This window comes from Dasypus novemcinctus, chromosome 1 (genome assembly GCF_030445035.2).
Source record: "Dasypus novemcinctus isolate mDasNov1 chromosome 1, mDasNov1.1.hap2, whole genome shotgun sequence".
Lineage (NCBI taxonomy): Eukaryota > Metazoa > Chordata > Mammalia > Cingulata > Dasypodidae > Dasypus > Dasypus novemcinctus.
Genome location: NC_080673.1, coordinates 109,714,900 through 109,739,211, shown reverse-complemented (window position 1 = coordinate 109,739,211; position 24,312 = coordinate 109,714,900). Strand labels below are relative to the sequence as shown.

The following is a 24,312-nucleotide window of genomic DNA, read 5'->3' as shown; positions in this document are numbered from 1 at the left end:
TGCTCCTTTATCTTTCTTTTCCCCATTTCTCTTATGTCTTCAATCTCTTTCACATTCCTTGCTCCTTCCCCACTGCTTGAAAGCAGCCTCAGGTGTTCTCTATCTTAAAACAACCTACCATATTTTCTAAGCTAAATTAATTAGGTCTTTTCAGTTGCAAATGGAAGTCCAATTCAAGTTGAATGATAATTTAATAGTTTATAAAACAGAACTATCCAGGGATAAGATCCAGGTGTATTTTACCAGGTCTTGGTGTTATTCTCTTCATCTCTCGGCTCTGCTTTCCTTTGAGTTGCCCCAATTCTCAGACAGGCTCTCTTCTTTTGGTCACAAAGTTACTTTAAGCAACTCCAGCCTTAGATTTCATCATTTTATCTAGCCCAATATAAACACAGATTCTCTTTTACCCACATTTCTAACACAGAGCCTTGACTTTAGATATACTGGCCCTGAATGTGAAGTACTTTGCTCAGGAGGCAACTTGAGTCAAAGGCCCACTTCTAACGTTGAGGGTCGAAGTGGCTCAGTGCAAAACAATTGGAATAAGAATGGGGGAATGTTGATTCCCTATGGGATGTCAGGATGCCCTTAGCAGATGAAGGGGTAATGGACACCAAATAGACAAAAAATATTTATATATATTCTTTATAGGCTTAAAAAGAATGGCATAAGTTACAAGGAAACTAGCAACAGTAACACGTACACAAAAAATTAAATCATTAGTAAATCAAACACCATACTAAACTAAGTTACAAATGAAAAGTTGGAAAATATTTGCCAAAATATGATGATTTGTTAGCATCTATTTCACTTCAACATGAAAAGCTCACAAAACCTACAGGAAAATATGAATGTATGAAATTTATGAATATAGAGTTTCAAAAGACAAAACTATAATATTATAATATAGATCCAAAAGGAGTAGGGCAAAAGAAAAAAAAAGTTGAAATAAAAATGAAATAATAAAAATAATAAGGTAAGTGTATAAAATTTGATTGGTTAGCACTTTTATTAAGAAAAGCTACAACTCTGTGTTATATATATTTGAAATTATTCTTTATCCTACGTTTTAAAATAAAAATATAATAGCATTGAATTAGATGCACATGTATCAGTAGGATTTAACCCAGGCACCACAAGGAATTTAAAAACATAGATTGAAACTGGCCACATAATGATTACTAGCAATTGTGTAGTAGTAGTGTGAGGTTCTTTTTGGATCCCCCAAAATCATGTCCTTAGAATCAAATCATTCCTGAGGGTGTGAAGCTATTGTAGGTGGATCCTTGACTAGATTACTTCAGTAGGGCATGACCCAGGTGGGTCTTAAATCCTTTTACTGCAGTCCTTTATAAAAAGGATGAATGAAGAGAGAGAGACAGAGAGAAACCCACAGAGACACAGAGAGAAAAAGCCACAGGAAGAGAGAGAAAGCAGAGGAGGTCAGAAGTTGAGAGCAATGAAACCCAGGAGAGAAGGGAGAGATCAGCAGAAGCTGCCATATGTCTTGTCATGTGAGAGAGGAGTCCAGAATCACAAGCAACCAGTCTTAGAGGAGAAAGCATTGCCTAATAATACCTTGGTTTGTACATTTTTCTCAGTCATGAAACTGTAAGCTTATAACCTAATACATCTCATGGTAAAAGCCAATAACCCATTTCTAGCATATTGCATTTTGGCAGCCAAGCAGACTAAAACACTATTGCTAACACATTTCTATACAGTTTACTTATAATAGTTCTTGTGGGCCTTACAACAATCCTATGTGGTTAATACTACTATTTTTCATTGTTGTAGATGATGAAACAGCCACAGAAAGAGAAAGTTGTCTATGATCATACAGCAGTGTTACAGAGAAAGTTTTGTTCCAGGGTCCAAGTGCTTAACTTCTTTACCAACTTACAGTGGGGAAGAAAGTTCTAGTGTGTGGCTGCACAATCATCATGCCTTTTTGTCCTGATTGTAACCCTTCCACCATGCCAATGCAGTATAATTAATTAAACCACATGAAAAACCCAGAAACAGGGTCAACACAGCTTTTTAAAGACATGCAGGTTTGAAGAAGTATCAGATGACGTTTGGGTGAGGTATGAGTGGAAAATAAAAAAATAAAATTATAAAGGCAAGGATTTGGGTGTGAAACAAATGACTTGCAACTCTAAACTTCTCAAAAACCTCACTCCTTCCTCAAAAAAACCGTCTCTTCGCTTCCCTTTAGAAAAAAATTAAAAATCCATAGAAAGCATAAAATATTATCTACAATTTTACATTTATCACCCTCTATATAGATCACAAGCAACTTCATCCTGCCTGGGCTGCTCTTACTCATTTTATCTTCCTACAATTTCAACCCCAGGTAAATTCACTTTTGTCTCATATGACTATCCAAACCACTCCCATCCCTTAGCAATCCTGTTTACAGAGAAGAACTATTCCACTTCTTTTCAAACTATCCTTTTGGAATATGATACATATTTAGAGAGAGGACTTTTCTTTACATAGTCCCTCTTTTGGAAACCAGAAGGCTGAGGTTGTGTTTGCTTTTCACTTTCTATGCCAAGTACACAGCAGAATGCCCTACATTCATCCACCCGTCCCCACACATTTTTGTATGCATGTTATATTCTGGGCACTGTGCCTAGCATCACAGATATAAAGAAAGGGAAGACTTTGCTCCTGCTTTCAAAAATCTCATAGTGTACAGGGGAAGACAAATAAATAAATAAACAAACAAATAAATATGTAAAAAGCAGTGCGGTAAATGCCTGCAATCATACGGGGTGCCATAGCAACAAAGGGAAGAGTGGCAGGCCTTCCCTTGGGAGTTGCAAAGATAGCACAAAAGAGAAATCTGAGCTGGGCCTCAAGATGAGGAGGAATGTGAGAGGCAACAATAGGGACATTTAGAAAAACAGGTATGCCATGTGAGGTGTTTGGACTTCGTCATTTAGTCAATGAAAATTATAAAAACTTTTTACATAAGAGAAAAATGTGAATTAACTTGTTTGAGAAAGATGAGTGGTAAGAGAGAGGATGACATGGAGTGTGGAAGGGAAGAGACAAATGGCTTTTGCAACAATCTAGACAAGAATAAATAAAAATCTAACTTAAAACAACAGCAATAGAAGATAAGAAGAATGATTTTTAAGGGGAAAAATTAATGTTTCATATATAATTAACAGAACTTGATAATTTGGAGGAGTGGATGAAGGAAGTGTTGAGAGTTGGTAAGGAATTTAGCATAGGAAAATGAGCAGATGGACACTCGATGACGGAAATAGGGAATACAGAATGAAGAGCAGATTGGCAAAGGGCAACAAAGATAATGAGCATGGTTGTAGACATTTTAATTTTGTTACACCTGAGGAACATCCTAATGGAATTGCCTGAAAGCAATTTGTAAATGTACATCTGGAATCCAGGTGAGTGTCTAGGATGAAAAAAATTTAGAAAATAATGATATTCATTTCACCTGCATTCTAAAAACTAAATTGAGAGTGTTGGATGAACAGGATGATTGTGCACAAAATGATTACTTTATTTATTTAATTTATTTATCTACCCACCCCCCACCACTTGCTCACTGTCTGTTCTCTGGGTCCACTCACACAAGGTCCTAAATATTCCCTCTTAGACTGGTGAGGAGGGCTGATAAGGAGGCTTGGTTACTTTGGTTAAAAGGAAAGAAAATAAAAATGCTAGAAGGAGGAAAGAGAGAATTAAGGGAGGAGAGCTAGAATAACCTGAACTTGAGTTGTCCCTTTCCTGTCTACAATGGAGAAGGGATTGCTTGGGGCTAGTTGGAATGACACCATATTTACCTCCCTTTAAGTAATGTCAATCTGTACCACCAGATCAAGCTTCAGGGAGGCACAATAATCACTCCCACTCTCATCTCCATTTCCTAGGAAGTCAAGTTTGGGGTGGCAAGAATGCCTCGATAGTTTAAAGAAGGCAGAGGAAGGTAACTAGGACTAAGTCTAGAGACTGCCTTGTCCAGAGTGATCAAGCCACCCTCTGGGATCCCTCTGGGGATCAGGAGAAGGCAGTGTAGGAAGAAGAATGCTTTATGAATCAAGATGGAGGATCCTTAGGTGGTGCCTGAAGACCTTTAGATATGCCCCATAACCACAAAAGATCCTTACAGGTTTCCATTATTGCAAGTCAGCCTTTACAATATATATATATATATATATATCAATACAACTTCACCCACCAAAGAACTCCAGGCTTCCATGTATACTTTCTTGCCAGTGACTGCCCAGGGATAAAAGCTTACATTTCTTGTGAAGTCAACTGTTAGTTTGCTAAGGATAGTAAAAAATTGTAAAGAGAAAGGAAGCCCTTATAGAAACTTAAATTGGACAGTGACTAAGATTTTAATTATTCAATCAAATTAAAGTATTAATGGATCCATTGAGTGTCCCAAAGTATGTCAACCATAATCAGGCAGGAAGTTTAAACTCAACAAAAGAACATGTGATTATAAGAAAGCATATTTGTTTGTCTGAATGATGAACATTTCAAAACAGTTCTCTAGATATACACACAGGATGGAGCCGAAGAATAGCTGTGAGAGACCACAGAGGCAATATATATGCAAGTAGAGGAGAAAAAAATGCCAAGATATTTGTTGCTGATAAGGAAAGATTTTAATCTGATGAAAGAGAAGGATAAAGAGAGAGGTGTGAGAAAAATTAAATTATGTAGATACTAATGACTTAGTGAATGGTTGTAGGAGCAATTTTCTAAATTTGCAGGTGATATTTAATTGGCAGGCATTGCAAACAGTAAGGAGCAATTCAATCAGATAAAGGACTTGAATCATTATGTACTTGGCCTAATAGATGGCAAGCCCGATAAGTGGTGAATAATAAGTCTTGAATCAAAGCTAAAGAATGAAGAGTGAGTAATTGCCAAAGGGAAAGATGCTGTCCAGGACTGGCTCTTAGGTTTAAAGAAAACTTATAGGCAAGGACAAACAAAACATCAGTAAAATATGTGCAGAATTAAAAAGATTTTGTGAGTTATAGGTTATAAATTAACAGCCTACTACATCAGTCAAAGCCAAGGTGATAAAAAAAATACTGGAGCTATGATGAGAAAATCTCATAACTCGAGGATATATAAATCCTGAAATCCACAGATGGGTATTGAAATGCCATCTATTTCCTAGATTTCATCTATCTCTAGTCATGGTTTTGGGTAAATGAGTGAGTAAAATAACTTCCAGACACATTCAAAGAGTTCAGATTTGGGTGAGGAAATTCTAGTTAGCGTTTTTAAAGAGAATTTCAATCCTGAAATTCTATATAATTCTTTGTGCAAAATAATAGGGTATTATGCTTAGAATTATTGGACATTTTTATTTAAGATTTTATTTGGCTCACATAAAACTCCACAAAATAATAGTATCTTAGCCTTTAAATTATAACCATAGAGAAATATGCCACAGGTGAAAAAGGACAATAAAAATTTATAATAGCTTAAAAATTTAGTTAATACAATAGAGAATGGTACCCCTCCTTTCCCTGTGTCTTTGCAACATTGGCTACTTTATTAAATTAAAAGTTAACTTTAATAATGAAGAGAAAGGAATGCATCCTTTATTACAACATCAAAACCACATGTGAAACATCTAAACAGTTATTCACATCTAGCAGTCATAATGCACCAACCCCATTTGAGGGGTTATTGTTAATCAAAATGTTGCTATTCAGAATGAATATTTTTATTCAAAATGAATATTTGGATTTTGAGATATATTTTTAAAAATAGTTGTTTTTACTCTTGCCTGCCAATATGGATACCTCTGATTTTGATTAAGGCTTAATGATTCTGAGGTTTCTCTTTGTAGTTTGATGATTTTTTTAATGGCAGGCTTTAGAATAATCAAAGATTTCCTTGATTAAAACACAAAAACAAAACCTGAGCTAAACTGTATCAAGGTAGAAGGAGACTCCCATTTGGCAACAGAGAATCCCTCGACCTACGTGAGGACTTCAGAGTACACCTCTTACTCATTTTATATTTCACGTAATTCTTCACAGACTTTTACGGTAAAAAGCAAGTGTAGATTCACTTCTCACTGAAACAAACTATTTTTGGGAGCTAGTTTTCTTTTCATTTACAGGGAATTTACATTCCCCCACTCCCCACCCCTTCAGAGCTCCAAAATCATCAGTAATAACAGTCTTAAATGAACTCTAGAATGATTGAAAATTTTATTATATTGAAGATAAAAATCCACTCAATTCTAATCATTATTATTTGTTTGCATTTTATTGAAATGTGGATTTGCAGTTTGGGCATTTGTGAAAAAAGCTGAAAAAGTCTCAACATGACTCTTTTATATGGTCCTTTTCTTTGAAGGTGGTAGCATTCCCTCTTGGGAAATGCAAAAATGGTGTTGCTTATAAGTTCATTTTAATGTTTCAAGATAATGTCTGAACTACTGTAATTTATAAATGACTTGTAACTTGCTCCCCATTTAACCCATTCGATAAGCATCCAATAAACATGAATTGGGGCCTGAACGGTACCTGGCATTTGGGGAATACATAAAATCTAGAACAGAGCTCTTGTTCTACAAGTGCTTAAAATCTGGCTAGATTAGAGGAGGAGAGGCAATTACATAACACTTATCACCCTCTGACATAGTGTATGTTTGTCATCATTCTGAACCCACTAAAATAGAAGTTCCATAACAGCTAGGACTTCATCAGTTTGGCTCACAAGTATATCCCCAAGATCTCAAATTCTGTGTGGCCTGCAGTAAGCAGTAATTAAGTATAAATTGAATTTAAAAATCTGGAGAAAACATTTTAAGAACTTAGAAATAAGATGTAATGAGAGACAAGGAGTAAAAACCATATGTTTAAAAATACAAAGATAGGGTAGCAGATGTAGTTCAGTGATTGAGCGCTTGCTTCCCATGTATGAGGTCCTGGGTTCAAGCCCCAGTACATACTAAAAAAAAATTAAAAGTTATTTAAAATATATATATGGACTGATAGATTCTACAATAAAATAAGTAATTAAAATAATAAATTTGGTTAAAAATTAGCTTAAACAAAATAAAATTAAGGAAATGGTAGTAAAACTTAAAACATAAAAAGTAAGATAAAATAAGATAAACTGGTAATATGAGTAAAGGAGTTTAATAAAAGATATCAATTAAAGAAATGAATTGGGTAAAAAAATATAAAATATGCTAAAAAAAAGGAAAATGTGAGAACCGCAATATGAAGTTCAAAGACCATAACCTTCAGATAGAGATAAATATGCCCCAGTGCTAAAACAAAGACAGATTCCCCAAAGGCCAACCACTTATTTATCCCTTCAATTTTGGGTTAGTTTGGTAGGTCCCTAAGATTTGAAGACTCCAAGGATATGTGAAGAGCCAAATGGCCTATGGAAAGAAAAGATTTTTTTAAAGCCAAAAATACAAGTATCTGCATTCACATGTTTATTAAATGAAACAAGAGGAAACAAGCTTCTTAAGGTATTAAAATGTTAAAGTACTGAATTTTAGGGAATATCTGCAGTGGAGATTCTGGGAGCAGAAGACCTGACTGAACAATCTTCTCTAACAGCCACCGTTGGGCCAAGTCCTGGTTACTTTGTCATTGGTTAAAGGAACTGATGTCCTGTGAAGAAGATGGATTAATAAAAGGCATAATATCCATTCCTTTTCTAGACAAAACAAGCATGCTAGTCATCAGCTTCCTCTCAATTCAGAAATAATGCAAGATATAAGTAAATTAATATTTTTTCTGAATATTGACATTGTATAGATTTTGTTTTTTCCTTTCAACATATTTTGCTTTCTACATATTTCTTATATTTTCCAAAAATTTCCCAGTACATATTTATCACTTTTATAATCCAAAACATAATTTTAAATTTTTAAAATCAGTCACCAGTTGTAAATATGGCTTGTAGAGTCATAATAATGGAACTGAGGAAAAGAGTAAGACTTGATAAAGAGAAGGTAAATGATATTGTTGTAAGAACAAGAGTAAGACAGTCAACAGTGTGCAGGTGGAAGTATTAAATATATCTGAGGCTATTGAGAATGCTTAAATAATGGGACTGTGATACTAAAGTAGTATACTAAGCAAACATTGCTTGCAGATTTTGGAGACAGTTATAAACCCAAGCCAGGGCAAAGATTATGATATTGCTTAGGGGCAAATAAGAAGTCAGAAAAATAAAGGTAAGGATTAAAAAGCACATACATGGCACAATAAAAAACGAAATAATGAATAAATGCTGGGGAAGTACTAATGATATGAGTTTATACAGAAGCATAAAAGCAAAAATAGCTCATCACATTTACCCCCAATGTGTAGCAGACATGGTCAACTAGTAGATATTGTTCACCTAGAACCTTGGAGAAGCTATTTACCTTCTCTAAGTCTCTGATTTGTCCTCAGTACAAGGAGGTTAGTGCCATGTAGGGTTATTGTATAGCTAGCATATGTGGAGGTATAAAAACATTAAAAAAAAAAAAGCTATTAAAGTCATAGGGCCTACCTAATATCCTGACATTAAAAAAAACATAAAGTCCATGAATTTATCACAATATATAGAAACTTTTTCAAGCATTATACAGCCTGGAATTTATTTCCCTTTTGCAATATTTAGGGTTCTCTAAAAACATCCATTGCCATTTCTTCTATCATATAGTAAGGAACAAGCAGAGCAAGCAAGTCAATGATATTTATTGGAAATCTACATGCAAGCAGTGTGAAATATATGTACGGGCAATAGAAAACTATCAAAATAAAGCTCCTGCCTCCAAAAGTTTTTATTATGATTGGGAATATATCACACTTATGGGGTAAGTACCATATGGGAGACACAGAACATGAGAGGCAGGAGGAATAATCGTAGGCCCCAGAGAGGGAAGGTTATGAACCCCGGTAAAAGACAGAAAGTGGGACTAAGGGTGTGAGAGTCTGTGTGGATATGAGTGTGTAGGCTGGAAGAGAAAAGCTGGTTTGAGACCAGTGAAAAGTAAAATGTTCTTACAAAGAATTTAAAATTAGGTCAAGGTCAATGCTTAGAATAGGTTTGAGGAGTGATTGAGGAAGAGGAAGAGCTATAGGAATGCATAGAAGGTGGTTCTAGGGCAAGGGCTTAGAGATAGCATTAAGAATGACTATACAGAAACTAACCTAATAAGAATGGTTTTGTCACAATGGTAGTGTCAAAGACAAAATGTACTGAAATACTGAAAAATATTTATTTCTAGAAATATCAGTGCAGAAAGACCAAGAAACACTTTTCAATTTAACATATTCTAAATTGCAAGATCGAACATTTATTGATTTAGTAGGTAAAAAATGGAAACATTCTAATAGTTCTTCAAGGTGGGAAATGATTAAATTAATCAGAATGCCTCCATGATCAATAAACATTTATTGAGTATTTACCCTGTGCTTCTTTTCTGCATGCTGAAAAGAAAGATGACAAAAAGTTTTTGTTAGAATTCTTTGCAGCCATTAGAATGACTGGGGAGCTTTAGATATCTGCATGTATCTACATAAGCTCTCCAAGGTATTATAAATATGTAAAGTGTGTTCATATTTGTGGGAATATAGAGATATATACAAATATGCTATGTAAAAATTGAAAAGAGAATATGCATTTATCTTGAACTGTGTTTACCTGTTACCTACAGGGAAATGTATTAGCTAATATATCAAAAATAGAATGATTATTTAATTTTAGGAAAATATATTATTCTAACCTTTTAGGTTATTAAGAGAAAAATTATATAATTATCACAAGAAATAACCAAAAATTATAATCATTTGGTAAGATTAAGTTGGGAGACATTAATGATGGTTGTGTTAGTCAGCCAAAGGGCTGCTGATACAAAGAATCAGAAATTTGTTGGCTTTTATAAAGGGTATTTATTTGGGGTTAAAGCTTACAGTTACAAGGCTGTAAAAATGACTGAGCTCTCTCTTCCCATTTGTCTTCTTGAGTGAATGTCCATTTATATCAAGCCCAGCGAGGGGGCAAGGACTCAACCAGAGTCATACCCTCTAACCTGGTCAAATCAAATTTTAACAGGTAATCTAATCAAAGATACCACAGCTGAATTTAATACACACAAAAGGTATCACATCCAGAGGAATAGATTAGTTTACAAACATAATCTTTCTCTTTTTGGAATTAATAAATAATCTCACAATGCCACAGTGGTCATAGGCATTAATCTTTCCATACATTCTCTCCCAAACTACAAGATAATTAAAAATACACATTAAGTCACCAATGACCTCAGAAAGCACCACACAGAGAGATCACCAAAATTTTCAAATTATCTATAAGTATGGGAATAAATATCAAATTCAGGGATGAGCCTCCCTGGCACTGAAGGATACAACTAAGCACCAATTAGCAATGCAACTAGAAAAAGACCTTGACCAAAATGGGAGAAAAGGTAAAGACAAATGAGTTTATAATGGCTAAGAAATTTCAAAGTGATTCGGGAGGTCATTCCAGAAGTTATGCTTATGCACATCTCAGCAGGACCTCATTGACTGCCAAAGTAAATATTGCCTCAAATACCAGGAGTCCTGAGGGCTCTGGAGACACCCAGACACTATAGTCAGGGCAGATAGCTCAGGAGTTTGGTGCCCTGCCAGTGGGCCCTACTTTGGAATCTGTGCTCCACAGTGTGACAGAGTTGGACTCAGTTGTGCTTTCCCTACACATGTCTCTTCTGGCCCTTCTCTTTGAACCTGTAGTTAGTATTATAGTTGATAGATGTCCAAGAGACTTAAATCGTTGGGCTGTCCATATGCCAGCTGTGTCCTGAATCTTAACAGAGTTACAACACCTACTCTCCAGTTCACTGGACTCACCCAGAACAAATAACAAGGAGATGATAATGGACAACGACCATCTCAAGGAACAGAGTGTCTGCAACTACAGGCAAGATAGTCCTATCCATCTGCCCCATGGATCTAAGGCCCTTCTCAATTAGAGTTGGAGTGGGCATCACCGTCCCAGATTCCTCGGGATTGGGGAATGAGTGATGGGCTACACTAGACTTACTGGTATTCTGCTATAGACTTACTGTGATTCTAGCAATGGAAGAACTTTCATCATTGATGTGGAGGCAGTGGTCACTGGAGGTTCTGAGGGAGGGAGAGGGAAAAAAAAGGTGTAATACAGGGGCATTTTTAGAACTTGGGAATGGTCCTGAATGACACTGAAATGACAGAGACAGGCCATTTTTATCTTGCCATAAATTACAGAATTGTAAGCCGTGTAAACTACAATGTAAAGTGTAATCTGCATTTAGTGGCAATGCTCCAAAATGTGTTCCTCAATTGTAACAAATATACCACACTAATGAAGGATGTTGTTAATGTGGTAAAAGTGGGGGGGGGGGGACTAGGGAGCAGGGCATATACATATATTTTTTATGTAACATTTATATAGTCTAAGTATCTTGAAAAATAAAAATAAAGAAGTATATTAAAAATATGTATATATCAAATCCCAAAATGCAAACTACTGAAGTCCCAGGTAAGGTTGTAAGGCTATACATAAGTGAAAAGAATGAGAAGGGAAGACTTAAATGAGTTCAAGAGAAAGAATAGAGTGAAGCAGAGAACGTGTAAAAAACAGTGCCAAAACAACCCTCAGAAAGCAATAAATTAATACCAAATGTTAATATACTAAACACAAATCCAGGCAGGACTAGGTGTTCACAACACCAGCTTCGGGAAGAGTGCCAAGGTAGTGTCCTCAGGAAGCATTGTGTAGGAGGTGATAAATGGAGAAAATTTGTGTTTCTTGGATAGGTGGAAATCAAGATAAAGAAATAATTTTTTTTTAAAAAAAGAATGCTAAGAATCCTGCAGAAACTAAACAGAAACAACACTTGCCAGCTCTCCCCCCACCTCCGCACAAACATCCTCCATTAAAAAAAAAATGCATTAGTATACTGGCAGAAGACAGAGCTATTGAATTAGGAACCCTGTAACAAGATACCCAGGAACAGAAGAAAAAAAATTGAACCAACTCCTTACAATACTGCTCTAAGAAGAAACAGAAAATGAGAGTCAAAATATTTTAGTTGATCAAAGCTATCCTCACTTAAAAAAACACAAAGGAGGGAAACGGACTTTGGCCCAGTGGTTAGGGCGTCCGTCTACCACATGGGAGGCCCGCGGTTCAAGCCCCGGGCCTCCTTGACCCGTGTGGAGCTGGCCCATGCGCAGTGCTGATGCGCGCAAGGAGTGCCGCGCCATGCAGGGTGTCCCCCGCGTAGGGGAGCCCCACGCGCAAGGAGTGCACCCATAAGGAGAGCCGCCCAGCGCGAAGGAGGGAGCAGCCTGCCGAGGAATGGTGCCGCCCACACTTCCAGTGCCGCTGACGACAACAGAAGCGGACAAAGAAACAAAGAACAAGATGCAGCAAAAAGACACAGAAAACAGACAACCGGGGGAGGGGAGGGGAATTAAATAAATAAAAATAAATAAATCTTTAAAAAAAAAAAACACACAAAGGAAACTAAAATTATAACACAACATTCCAAAATGAATCAAATATCTCAAACAAGCATTTGGAATTATAAAAAATTTTAAAAACTGAATTGGAAATTCAAAAACTAAATATTGAAATGATCTAAAATGAAAACAAATGCAACAATGTCAGAATATAAATTTAAAAACAAAATAAATGACAAAATTTATCACAGAAACTACAAAGGAGAATAGATTAAATGATGTTGAAGGAAGGCAAAATAGCAGAGAGAATAAAAATAAAATCAAAAAGCAGTAAAAAAAGATCAGAGTGGAAAGAATTTCTTATTAAAAATAATTTTTCAGTTGATTTTCTTACTTTATTTAGGTTATTTAAATTTCATATTTTCTGAGAATAATGTTGATTCACCCTCCTCCTGGTAGAATAGTTATTCCTTTTAATCCTTTGTCTTCTTTTACTACAACTGAAACACAAAATTTAATATTTTATATTTCAGAATAATATAGAAAAATTGTTCTCGGAAATAACATCCTTATCTTGATAATTTTAATTAGAATGTCTTTAATGATTCAGTATTAATAAGGTATTGGGGGAAGTGGACTTGGCCCAGTGGTTAGGGCATCCGTCTACCATATGGGAGGTCCGCGGTTCAAACCCCGGGCCTCCTTGACCCGTGTGGAGCTGGCCCATGCGCAGTGCTGATGCGCGCAAGGAGAGCCCTGCCACGCAGGCATTTCCCTGCCTAGGGGAGCCCATGTGCAAGGAGTGTGCCCTGTAAGGAGAGCCGCCCAGTGTGAAAGAAAGTGCAGCCTGCCCAAGAATGGCTCAGCACACATGGAGAGCTGACACAACAAGATGATGCATCAAAAAGAAACACAGGTTCCCGTGCCGTGACAGCAGAAGTGGACAAAAAGAAGATGCAGCAAATAGACACAGAGAACAGACTACCGGAGTGGGGGGGGTGGAGGGGTGGGGGAGTAGAGGGGTGGGGGGTAGGAGAGAGAAATAAATAAATATTTTAAAAAAATAAGGTATTGGTTGTTTGACATAAGGAATTTTCATTTTACTTCTTAACATTTTTAATAAGAAAGTTCAATAGTTTGGACAGTGTAGAAGTATACAGAATCAGGAACAGCCCTATGAAATTTCTCTAAAGAGAAGAAAAATAGACTTGAATAAATGGAAAGGTACAATGTTTCTGGAACCAAAGAATCTATGAAAGTATTACTTCTTACTAAAGTAAATTATAAGTTATCTTTGAATTCACTCATAATCCCAGAGGGATTTTTTATGAATTTATGAGTATGATTTTAAATAGATCTTAGGATATATTTATATGGTTGTAGCTTAGAAAATTCCGAAGATATACAAAAGGAAAAATAAGAGTCTTGAATTATAATATTTTAATGCAAAATTAATTAAATTTTAGAATATTAGACCAATAGAACAGAAGAGAAAACTCAGAACATGATTAAGTATGCTATGTGCGTGTGTGAGTGAATTAGGCATACGCTTATTGAGTCATTTGCAATCAGGAAAACAATACTGAGGCAGTGGGCTATGTATTTTTTGGGGGGAAAAAAGTAGTTTCTCATATTCCCACTAAATAAATATAGACCAGATGGACTAAATAATTTCATATAAAAACTTGAAAACCTCAAATAACTAGAAGACAAATAAATACTCTCAGCAAATAAACAAAATAAGTAATCATGAAGGACAGACAAGGAAAATATTGATATATATAAGGTAAACTTTTACATTTCTGTGCTATTTCTCTCTTCTCTCTCTTTCTCTCTCCAAAAACAAAACTAAAATAACAAAATACTTTTAAAAATTTCAGGATTTGTGATGCAGAGAAAAGGCTCATACTTTAAATATATATGGGAGAGCTTTTATATACAATTTACTTCCAAATGATGAGTGTATTGTAAAGATTGATTCAACCTCATTAGATAGCAAAAATGTACTGCTTAAAATACCAATGTAATATCATATTTGATTTATTGGTTTGTGAACTTTTTTTGTAAGTTGAGTATACCCAGGACTGGTCTAGATGCTGTGAAAGGTGTACTTACAAGCCAATTCTGCTGAGAAGGTAAAACTGCATAAAATTTTTGGAGGGCAGTTGAGCAATTTGTATTAGTCATAAAGAGGCTTAAAAATGACCATAATATTTTTTCAAGACTGGGAATTTGGATGAATAAATTCTGAAAATGTTTCCAAAGAAACTCTTACTCAGAGTTACCCATCATTTTACAATTTACAATATTTAAAATACTGTAAATAGCCTAAAAATCCAAAAACAAATGTCTAGTTAAATATGCATAGAAAAAAGAAGATAAAATATACACATAAAAAGTGTTCTTAATGTGGAAGTGATTTTTATATTCTCTCTTAAGTTTCTTTAATAACACAAATACCTTATGCCATAACAGTAAACACATACATTTTTTATAGTAGAGTAAGTAATCAAGCTCATAGATTCTTCAGGCAACCAGCCTGGGTTGGAATCCTAGATCTACTGCTTCTTAGCTGTATGACCTTAGGCAAGTTACTTAAGCTGTCTATACCTCCGTTTTCTTATCTGTAGAATGGAGATAATAATGTTTGCCTCACAGGGAGTTGTGAAGATCAAATGATCTAATAATTGAAAAGTGCTTGACAGACTAAGTACTGTAAGCTTTAAATAGTTGTAGCAGTAACAAAACAGAAAACATGTATCCTTAGTACTTGCCTTCATTTGATTTGTAATTGCCCTATCATGTACTAAACTATACCTGAATTAATAACATTCTTTCAATGACCTTGTATATGTCTTGATAGAAGTGTAAAGATAACTATATTAAAAGTTTAAGGGCATTACACTTATGGTAGCATTATTGGGGTTTTAATTTCCTTTTTATAATTTTTGTTTTTAAAAATATTTCTAGTATTATTAAGTTTAACTTTGTCAGAATAAAAGCTCATTTCACAACAATTTTCATTGGCTCTACCTGGAGATGTATTCATTTTCAGTGGTATATTTTAAAGTTAATGGATAGTTTATTATGTGCTTCTAATTGAAACTGAAAAAAATTAATCTATCACAATGACATATTAAAATGTCTGTTTCTTTGAAAGAGACACATAAAATCTTGACTCTGAGAAAATTAATATTTTATGATTAATTTGACAATTTGGTCATTTTTCTTTTCCCTAGTGTTTTTGTTTTAGTTTTTTCTATGAATAGTAATTAATTACATACTATATTTAGTTGGAAAGTTCTGTCAGGATATAAAGTCTTTCATAATTAAGAATTAAGATGCTTTGTATTCTTACATTACCAAGCATAGAATGAGTATATAAAGCCTCAATGACTATTTTTAGGATTAAAATTTCAGAGTTAGAAAAACGTTTATTCATTCACAGATAAGTTAACTGCAATGATGAGAATTAGGCTACTTCTCCAAAGTCATGTAGCATTAGTTGACAAAAGACTTGAATACATTCTTCCTGCCATCCTCCCTCTGTTCCTCCATCCCTTTCTCTTACCCTTCCTTTTGTTCTTCCTTTAACATTTCTTGAATGCCTACTTTCCCCCCAAGCAAATTGGAATCTTTATAACATTATTTAAAGATCAAAGACTATCAAGTTATACTTAACAAAATTGTGAAGAAATTATAAAGCTATAAAGAGTTTACTCTTAGGAAGGTCAAGACGAGAAATACATAGAAGAAATCAAAAAAGGTAGAGGTAGACTTGATGCTTGCAAAATATGTGCTAAAACATTTCCAATAACAATTTTGCCTCCATTTTGTGCAAAAAAAATATCTTCAGGATGGAAATTAATTGAAACTCATGACAGGCACTTTTATTAAGTTTGAATTTCCAGGTCCAGATGAATGATATCCTAGGGAGATAAATGCACTTCCTGAATTGATATATAAGTTACTGTAGATAATAAATACAAAATATGAAAAATGAGAGAGGTGTTGTATGGTGGGCAATTGGCATATTCAAAACCAGAAGGGAAAAAAGAAAACTTGTTCATTCTGATAGAGAAGTGGGTTTTATTAAAATCTTGGATAAAATTGCAGAATGGATTTGTAGTCTATGTGTTGTAGGTGGTAATTTTAAAAAGCAGTTCATTTTCTTTTTTGATTACATGAGCTATTCATTTGAAGGTGCATTTTAAATTCAATAATGCCTTTTATGAAACACTTACAAACTATGAGGAGACTCCTGACTGGATGACAGTACAGTAAAGAATTGTCATAGATGGTTGAAAAAACAAATCCAAAGAGTGCTGACCAATGAGAGATCTTCAAATTGGGTAGAACTTTAGAGGCATGTTGCAGTACTTTGAACTTTCACATGTACTTTTCATTGATAATTTATCAGCACTGTGAGTAAAAAATTAAAGGCCTGCTTCTCAAATTTCCAAATGGCTCTAAGCTGGAAGAAAAAGTTAACATGATGGATGACTGGGAAAGATTCAAAATATTCCAAGCAGATGTGAAGGATGCAAAAGAACCAAAAAAAAAGAAAAAAAAGAAATTAGAGGAACAAATATAAGATTCAACATTTTACTTCAAAATCAATTCCATGGGATTTATGCAGATTTTAATTTGATAGTGTTTCATTCGTTAGATATAATTTATTCCAGATTAAGTTTACAGTAAATTCTTTTTAACTTTTCTACATTTAAGTTTATATGTCAAGATTCATGACTTATTAGTCGTGCCACATTGTATTGTCCATATATCTCCTTTTCATGATGTAATTCAATATGAATCTTGTATTTCCTTTCAAGGAAAATACGACTCCATAATTAGAGTCATTTTTTTAAAATATTTATATTCCAGTTTTAATAATATTTCTTATCAAACTTTAAATAACCGTGAAACACAAAATATTTGACAAACAATGTTTTGTAATATATTGGACCTACTATATATATAGACACTTTAAATTAGTTAATAGCAAATAATGAAAACATAAATATATTGATAAACCAAGAACTTTATTTTCATTGTTCATATAATTATTCATCAATATGCAAATCTCTTATTACTGCTATAAAACTGAGTTAATGTCTATATTGCTTTTTTCTTTTTATTCTGTTGGGAATACTGAGAAATAGAGAAAAGAGATTTACAAGAATTAGGTAATGAACATCTAGTGGATGTTCCATCTTCATTCAGTCATATATGAAATAAGTATTTATTCACTATGAACTTTATATCAGACAAAGTAGTAGGTACCAGGAATATGATTTTTAAAAGTGTCAAAATCCTTGCCTTCATGGAGCTTATGTTCAAGTAGAAGAGTCCAACATTATTGAATGACTCCTACCACTATGTGTAAAATTACAACTGTTATAACTGCTAGAAAAGTTAGGAATATAAGGTTCTCTTTTTTTTTAAGATTTATTTATTTATTTATTCCTCTTCCCTTCCCCCCACACCCTAGTTGTCTGTTCTGTGTCTATTTGCTGCGTCTCCTTTCCGCTTCTGTTGTTGTCAGCTGCACAGGAATCTGTGTTTCTTTTGGTTGCATCACCTTCCTGTGTCAGCTCTCTGTGTGGGCGGCGCCATTCCTGGGCTGGCTGCGCTTTCTTTCGTGCTGGGGGGCTCTCCTTATGGGGCGCACTCTTTGTGCGTGGGGTTCCCCTACGCGGGGGGAGGGGACACCTCTGCGTGGCAGGGCACTCCTTGTGGGCATCAGCACTGCGCATGGGCCAGCTGCACACGGTCAGCCGATAAGGTTCTGATAATGTAGATAATAGGAGTTAGTGCTCTGGTCAAAGGAGGTTGTGGATACCTTCTTTGAAGAAGTGATTATTAAGTTGATGTAAATATGATTAAGAGTTGGGCAGGGAGAGGGAAGAAGAGATGTGATGTGGGGGCATTTTCGGGACTTGGAGTTGTCCTAAATGATATTGCAGGGACAGATGCTAGACATTTTATATCCTGCCATAATCCACTGAATATACTACGGGAAAGTGTAAACTACAATGTAAACTATTATCCATGTGGTGCAGCAGTGCTCCAAAATGTACTCACCAAATGCAATGAAATGTGCCACAATGATGAAAGCGGTCATTGCTATGGGAGGAGTTGGGGGTATATGGGAACCTCATATTTTTTAATGTAATTTTTTTTGTGATCTATGTATCTTAAAAAAAACAATTAAAAAGTGATGGGGGTGGGGATAGTCCATCTTGACACCTAATCATGAGAACTGAATTATATCCATTTGACTCACCAATGCAAAGATTAAGAAGTGCTGTTGCCATTGAGTAATAAATTACTGGACAATACAGTTGCAAGTGTCTACCTACTGTGACTAGAATGTGTAGAAATAAAGACAGTTCTTTAGAGAAAACTGAAAAGGGGAGAGAAAAAGGAAATGATTTGGGAGTGAGGCGGGTCATAAAGAGTAAAAGAAAAGGCTTTCTGCTTTTGTTTTTATTTTAAAGATATGTTGAAGAATCTCTTTAAGGAAAATCTATAGTTAATGGGAATATGTAGAATACATAAAAGGCAGGAGTTTAATTATCCTGAAAAGAAGGGAATTGGCTTATAAATCTATTGGTCAAGGATTGACCTTAGATAGGTAGGAGAACAACTTCTCTATTAAGGGTGACTTTCAATCTGATATCTTCTGTGTTCTCTGTAAAATAGTAATGGAGGTAATTTTCTGAGACTTAGGAGAGGGTTGGGAAGAGTAAAGGTTTCATGGAGATAATGATTTGAAAAATCCTTATACAGAATGGACAAGTGAGTTCAACAAAAAAATAATAAAATGATGGCTTGTCCCTGATCATTGTTGTTTATAAATATTCAGGAAGTTTCGGGGCCATCTCTCTGAATCAGTGGTCCTTGGCCTTTTTCTGCTCCAGTATAGCATCTCCAAAGTAAGTAAAGTATATCACATACTCATATCAATAACAGTGGTCCACTATATCATTGATTCTAAAGGATGATGTGAGCTACCTCCTCAAGAAGGTATATACAAGTCTCAAAGACAGGAAAATACATGTGTGTATGCAAGTGTGCTGTGTGGTTGTGCGGTTGTGCAGTTTGAACCAGCCCATTATGTGATTCTGATACGCCCTCTACAGGGGAGCTTAAGTGTTGAAAATGGCCCAGAATTTAGAAATAAGTCCATAGAAATATGAAAATAATTGTAATACTTAATAAGCTATTTTAGCACATACAAAATAATCAATTCCCTTTTCCAAAAAAGACTATTTTGATTGCTAGACTATCTTTCTGTATTCCATTGTAGAAATTCACTCAGTGATACTTATGAGCACCCATTTTTATAATCAACAGTGAGTGACCATTCCAATTTATAACTATTTAAATGTAAAACCCTTAATTATTTATAAGCAAAATATTTATGAACATTTTACAAATATTCAGTCAAAATGTCAGAAAACTCCTCCTTACATAGAATTTTCTGTCTTTGGTTGAGTCATTAAATCTTTTGGGTCACTAGTGCACCAATTAGTAAATTACTGATCCATAGTACTTTAATGACCTGAAAAAGTAAATGCACCTTCTGAGAGCCTAATTGAATCTTGGAGAGTTATTTATTCACCATTAAGATCACGATAAATTAATCCACTTGCAAGAGTGATACTAAAGCTCAGAAAAAATAGGATTAGAGAGCTAAATATCCAAGTTAGGTTTGTAATCTGAAAAGACCCAATTCATGATATCTATCTACAAAATAATAAATATATGAGCTTGAAAGCAATAGAAATCATTTCTCTGCAATTCCTTCTCATACAATGTTTTTAAGGTTTAATACTTCTCAGTTAATAATCTAACCTCATGGTATCTATATTAATATGGCCTTGCTGCAATTTAAATAGTACAATGAAAATAAGAGCATAATTTCAGATTTGTTTAAGGTAAAAATTGTCCTAAAGCCAGTTGCCCTGCCTATCTACAACATGGGCTGTATGGAAAACGAATGATTTCTTGCAATATGAGAATGTGGTTATGAGCACAGGCTTCAGAGTGAGGTAAACATAGCTTTAATATTTGGATTCTATACTTATTAACTGGAGAACTGAACCATTTCTTTAAACTCTTTGTTTTAGATTCCCCATCTATAAAATGGAGGGGAAAACATACAATTTTAGCTAATTGTAGGGATTAAATAAGAATATTTATTTAAATATTTAGCTCTGGGCCTGGCAAATCTATATGGGCATGGCATAAATAAATGCACACAAACACACACAAAACAATACAAGATGCCCAAATTTAGCAAAAATATTTTAGAGAGAATTATTAATTCAGATACTAGATTCATCTGGATTAATTTATCCTTCTAGGCATGGTACTTTTTTTTCTGTCCCCAAAAAGCAATGAAACATATTTCAATAGGAAGGAAGGGAGAAAGGAAGGAAGGGACGGTGGGAGGGAGAAAGAGAAAGAGAGAAAGAAGGAAGGAAAACCTGAAAATGTTTAGCAAACAAATACATTTACTAGTGCCTGTATAGTATTTATGTGGAAGGGGGTTTCCCACAGCTTTAATCACAGCCACCGATCATTATTTTGAACAAGCTGCATCTTTTAGCTATTCAAACATGTATTCTCCTATCATAGAATTCAAATATGAAATCATTTATTCTGTGCTTTCACTGCAGTTCTGTCTTATGTTTTTTAAATAAGTAAAATAGTGTGTGCTATAGTTGTGACTGCTATAGCTGAGACTCTAAGGATACACAGAGAAAAAGGATTTTTACTTCAAGAAGAATTATCTGTCTTCTTAATCTTTAGTTGTTAACTAAAATGTTCCTGATGTTTACACAATAAAATCATGGTAGAGAATTTCTGGCATGTGACATTATAGCTTAGTGCTGTGAAATCTCTAACAAATTCTAATATGTTTAAAGCTCAACAATATGAATTTTGATGCAAAAAAAATCTAAGCAAAGGGTAAATATGCCATGTTGAGATTTTTAAATCACCTATATAATAATTTATTTGGTACGAATATATCGAATATCTTAGGAACGTTTTCTCTGAGAGATTTCTTTTGCATAAGTTTTGTTTTTGCCACTGTGTTAATGATGACTTTGATAAAATGACCCAAGAAGAAAAAACAATATCCTTCAGGTGTTATTTAAGTTTGAAATATTCTTCATTGATTTCACATTCACTGATAATATGAACAAGGTGATTTGTCTGACTCTAGAGAGCAAGATTTGCAGTAAGAAGTGCAAATTTTACACAGACTCTTCTGTTAGAAGTCTTTGCAGTGTTTTCAGTTTATATAAAAGACTTAAGAAGTTGCCTGAGGCATCTTTTTTTTTCCCCTCAAGGCAAGCTGAAGTGCCACAAATCAAATTGTTTTTACACTGTTAATGTATTCTTTCTCTTTCAATTTCTCAGAGAGCCGACATAGGGATTTCTGCTTTAACCATCACCCCAGATCGTGAGAATGTGGTGGACTTCACAACACGTTACATGGACTACTCCGTGGGTGTACTACTACGAAGGGCTGAGAAGACTGTGGATATGTTTGCCTGTCTTGCACCATTTGATCTCTCCCTATGGGCTTGCATTGCTGGCACAGTCCTTCTGGTGGGTTTACTGGTCTACCTCTTGAACTGGCTTAATCCCCCACGATTACAAATGGGATCGATGACTTCTACTACTCTCTACAATTCCATGTGGTTTGTGTATGGATCCTTTGTACAGCAAGGTAAGAAGAAAAAGTACATTTGAGTATAACAAACAGATGCGATATTTCAAATGACATGGATTCATTTAAAAAAGATTTTGTATCGATATCAATAAGGGTTCTAAAGAGTCCTTGCAGCAATGTTCAGAAAAAGACTTTTCCTACTCTTAGTAGGTCTCAAATGCAGCCGGTTTCCAGCAATAGTGGCTCATTATCTTATGATTTAAATTCAGTTTTGACAATAAAATAAATGTCAGGGGTAAGTTTCACATAAAAGCTCAAGAACAGATTTTTCTATCCAAGTTCTGACATTCTGAGAAATAGACTTATAGAATGAAACTACTTACTACAAGAGAAAATTCTGCTTAATTATTTGCATATGTAAGAGACAGTAAAAAGTTTTCTTTGTTCCAAGACATTATTTCATGTATTAAAAATATTCCTTGGTTAATAGAAGATCTGATAAGTAATCATATCTTTTAATCTTTCACTTGAATATATAAACTCTACTAATGATTTAACTTAGCACTACATTATATTTTAAAGAATATCTTTGCTTTGTTATTCAATATCCAATCTGCCCCCACTCCAATCTAAAGTTGCCTGATTAATTCTTGGTCTCTCTAGACATATTTACTGTTTCAGGAAAAAATAAAAATTATTGAACTCCTTGCTTGAGACTACTGGCATCACAGAAAATGAAATAATAAAAGGCTCTGGGGATTGATAGTATCTTGCAAACTTGGCACATACATTGAGCAGAAGAAATATGTGTCTCAGCAGAGGCATGTGATGCTTTTACCTTAATACTTGTAATTTTCAATAGGGCCTTATTATTTATCTGCACTTCCTATTGGAACTACCATTACATTTCATTCTTTATCCTCTCATTTAATTTGTCAAAAATTTTGTCTAAGTCTTTCATCTTCAATACCTCACTTTTAATCTATCCCTTACCCCCTGTAAGCATGCTTCTCTTTCCATCTTTCTGTATTAAGGTCTCTGACAAAAAAATCAACTATTACGATATAATTGACCCAGACATTTTTAGTCAATTCATTTATCATTAATTCAGTTAATATTTAATACATATTTACTTAAGTGAAATTCTGTTAGGCACTGAGTATGCATTGGTAAGCGAGAGTCTTTGTGATCATCGAGCTACAAGTTTTGTGGTCTAGTGGGACACAGTTGTTTGTAATTCCAAACAATTCCACTAAATGTTTGAAAGTGGTGTGATATAGATTAGCACAGTCCTCTATGAGATCTTAGAAGTAGGGAAGCTCAATATATCTTAGCATAGCAAAGAAGTCTCCATGAATTAGTACTTTATAAACAGACAGAAATGAGCATGAGAATAACTTGGTGAAGAAGGAGAATAGTGGGGAAAAGGAGACATAAATGGGCAGGATACAATTTCAGATGAAGAAATGAGGGGAGGAGAAGACCATAAACTATGAAGAAGAAGGAAGCTGGTAAAGATGAGGCTGAAGATACATTTGTTATTATGAGGAATTTGAGTTTGATCATCAGTGAAATTATCACCTATTTAAAGGTACTAAATAGGAAAAGGCAGATTTAGATTTGTGCTGTAGAAATATTCTGATTATAATGTGGCAAATAGATTGAAAAAAGAGCCGTGTGGAAAGTGATTGATTTAAAAGATTATCAAAATAACTGAGTAAAAAGTTGATGTGCTAAGGTAAGATGGCAGTGGAAATTAAGAGAAGGGTATTGATGAAATAGAATCATTAAAACTTGATTAATTATATTGTGGTGTGGTTGGTTGGAAATGAGGGAGCAAAAGGAGCTATTACAGCAGCTGAATTCAGAAACCTTGAATACTGAATTGAATATTGATGTCATTTACTAAAATAAAACAGAAAGAACAGGTAGCACCGAGAAGATGTTAATTTTTGTGCATGTTGAGTTTGTGGTATCCATGAAATATCCAAGGGAAGACTTCCAATGCTTGTTTGGGGTGTAATATTTGTTAGAAGCACAGAAGAAACATCTGGATTAAATATATATTTAGCATATATTGGCATGTTGGAGATCATCAAAGGAAGCCATGGACATGAATAAGATTATGCAATATATTTATTC

The 24,312-nt window shown here is 34.6% G+C and overlaps 1 protein-coding gene across 2 annotated transcripts in view; it reads left to right on the top strand.

Moving 5' to 3' along the window:
• Positions 1-24,312, top strand: part of GRID2 (glutamate ionotropic receptor delta type subunit 2) — a 1,588,204-nt gene that overhangs the window by 1,228,060 nt on the left and 335,832 nt on the right. For both annotated transcript variants that reach the window (XM_058295409.2, XM_004470379.5), the window contains exon 11: positions 21,915-22,227. In XM_058295409.2, coding sequence (XP_058151392.1) covers positions 21,915-22,227 — 313 coding nt within the window. The remainder of the gene's footprint in view (positions 1-21,914; positions 22,228-24,312) is intronic.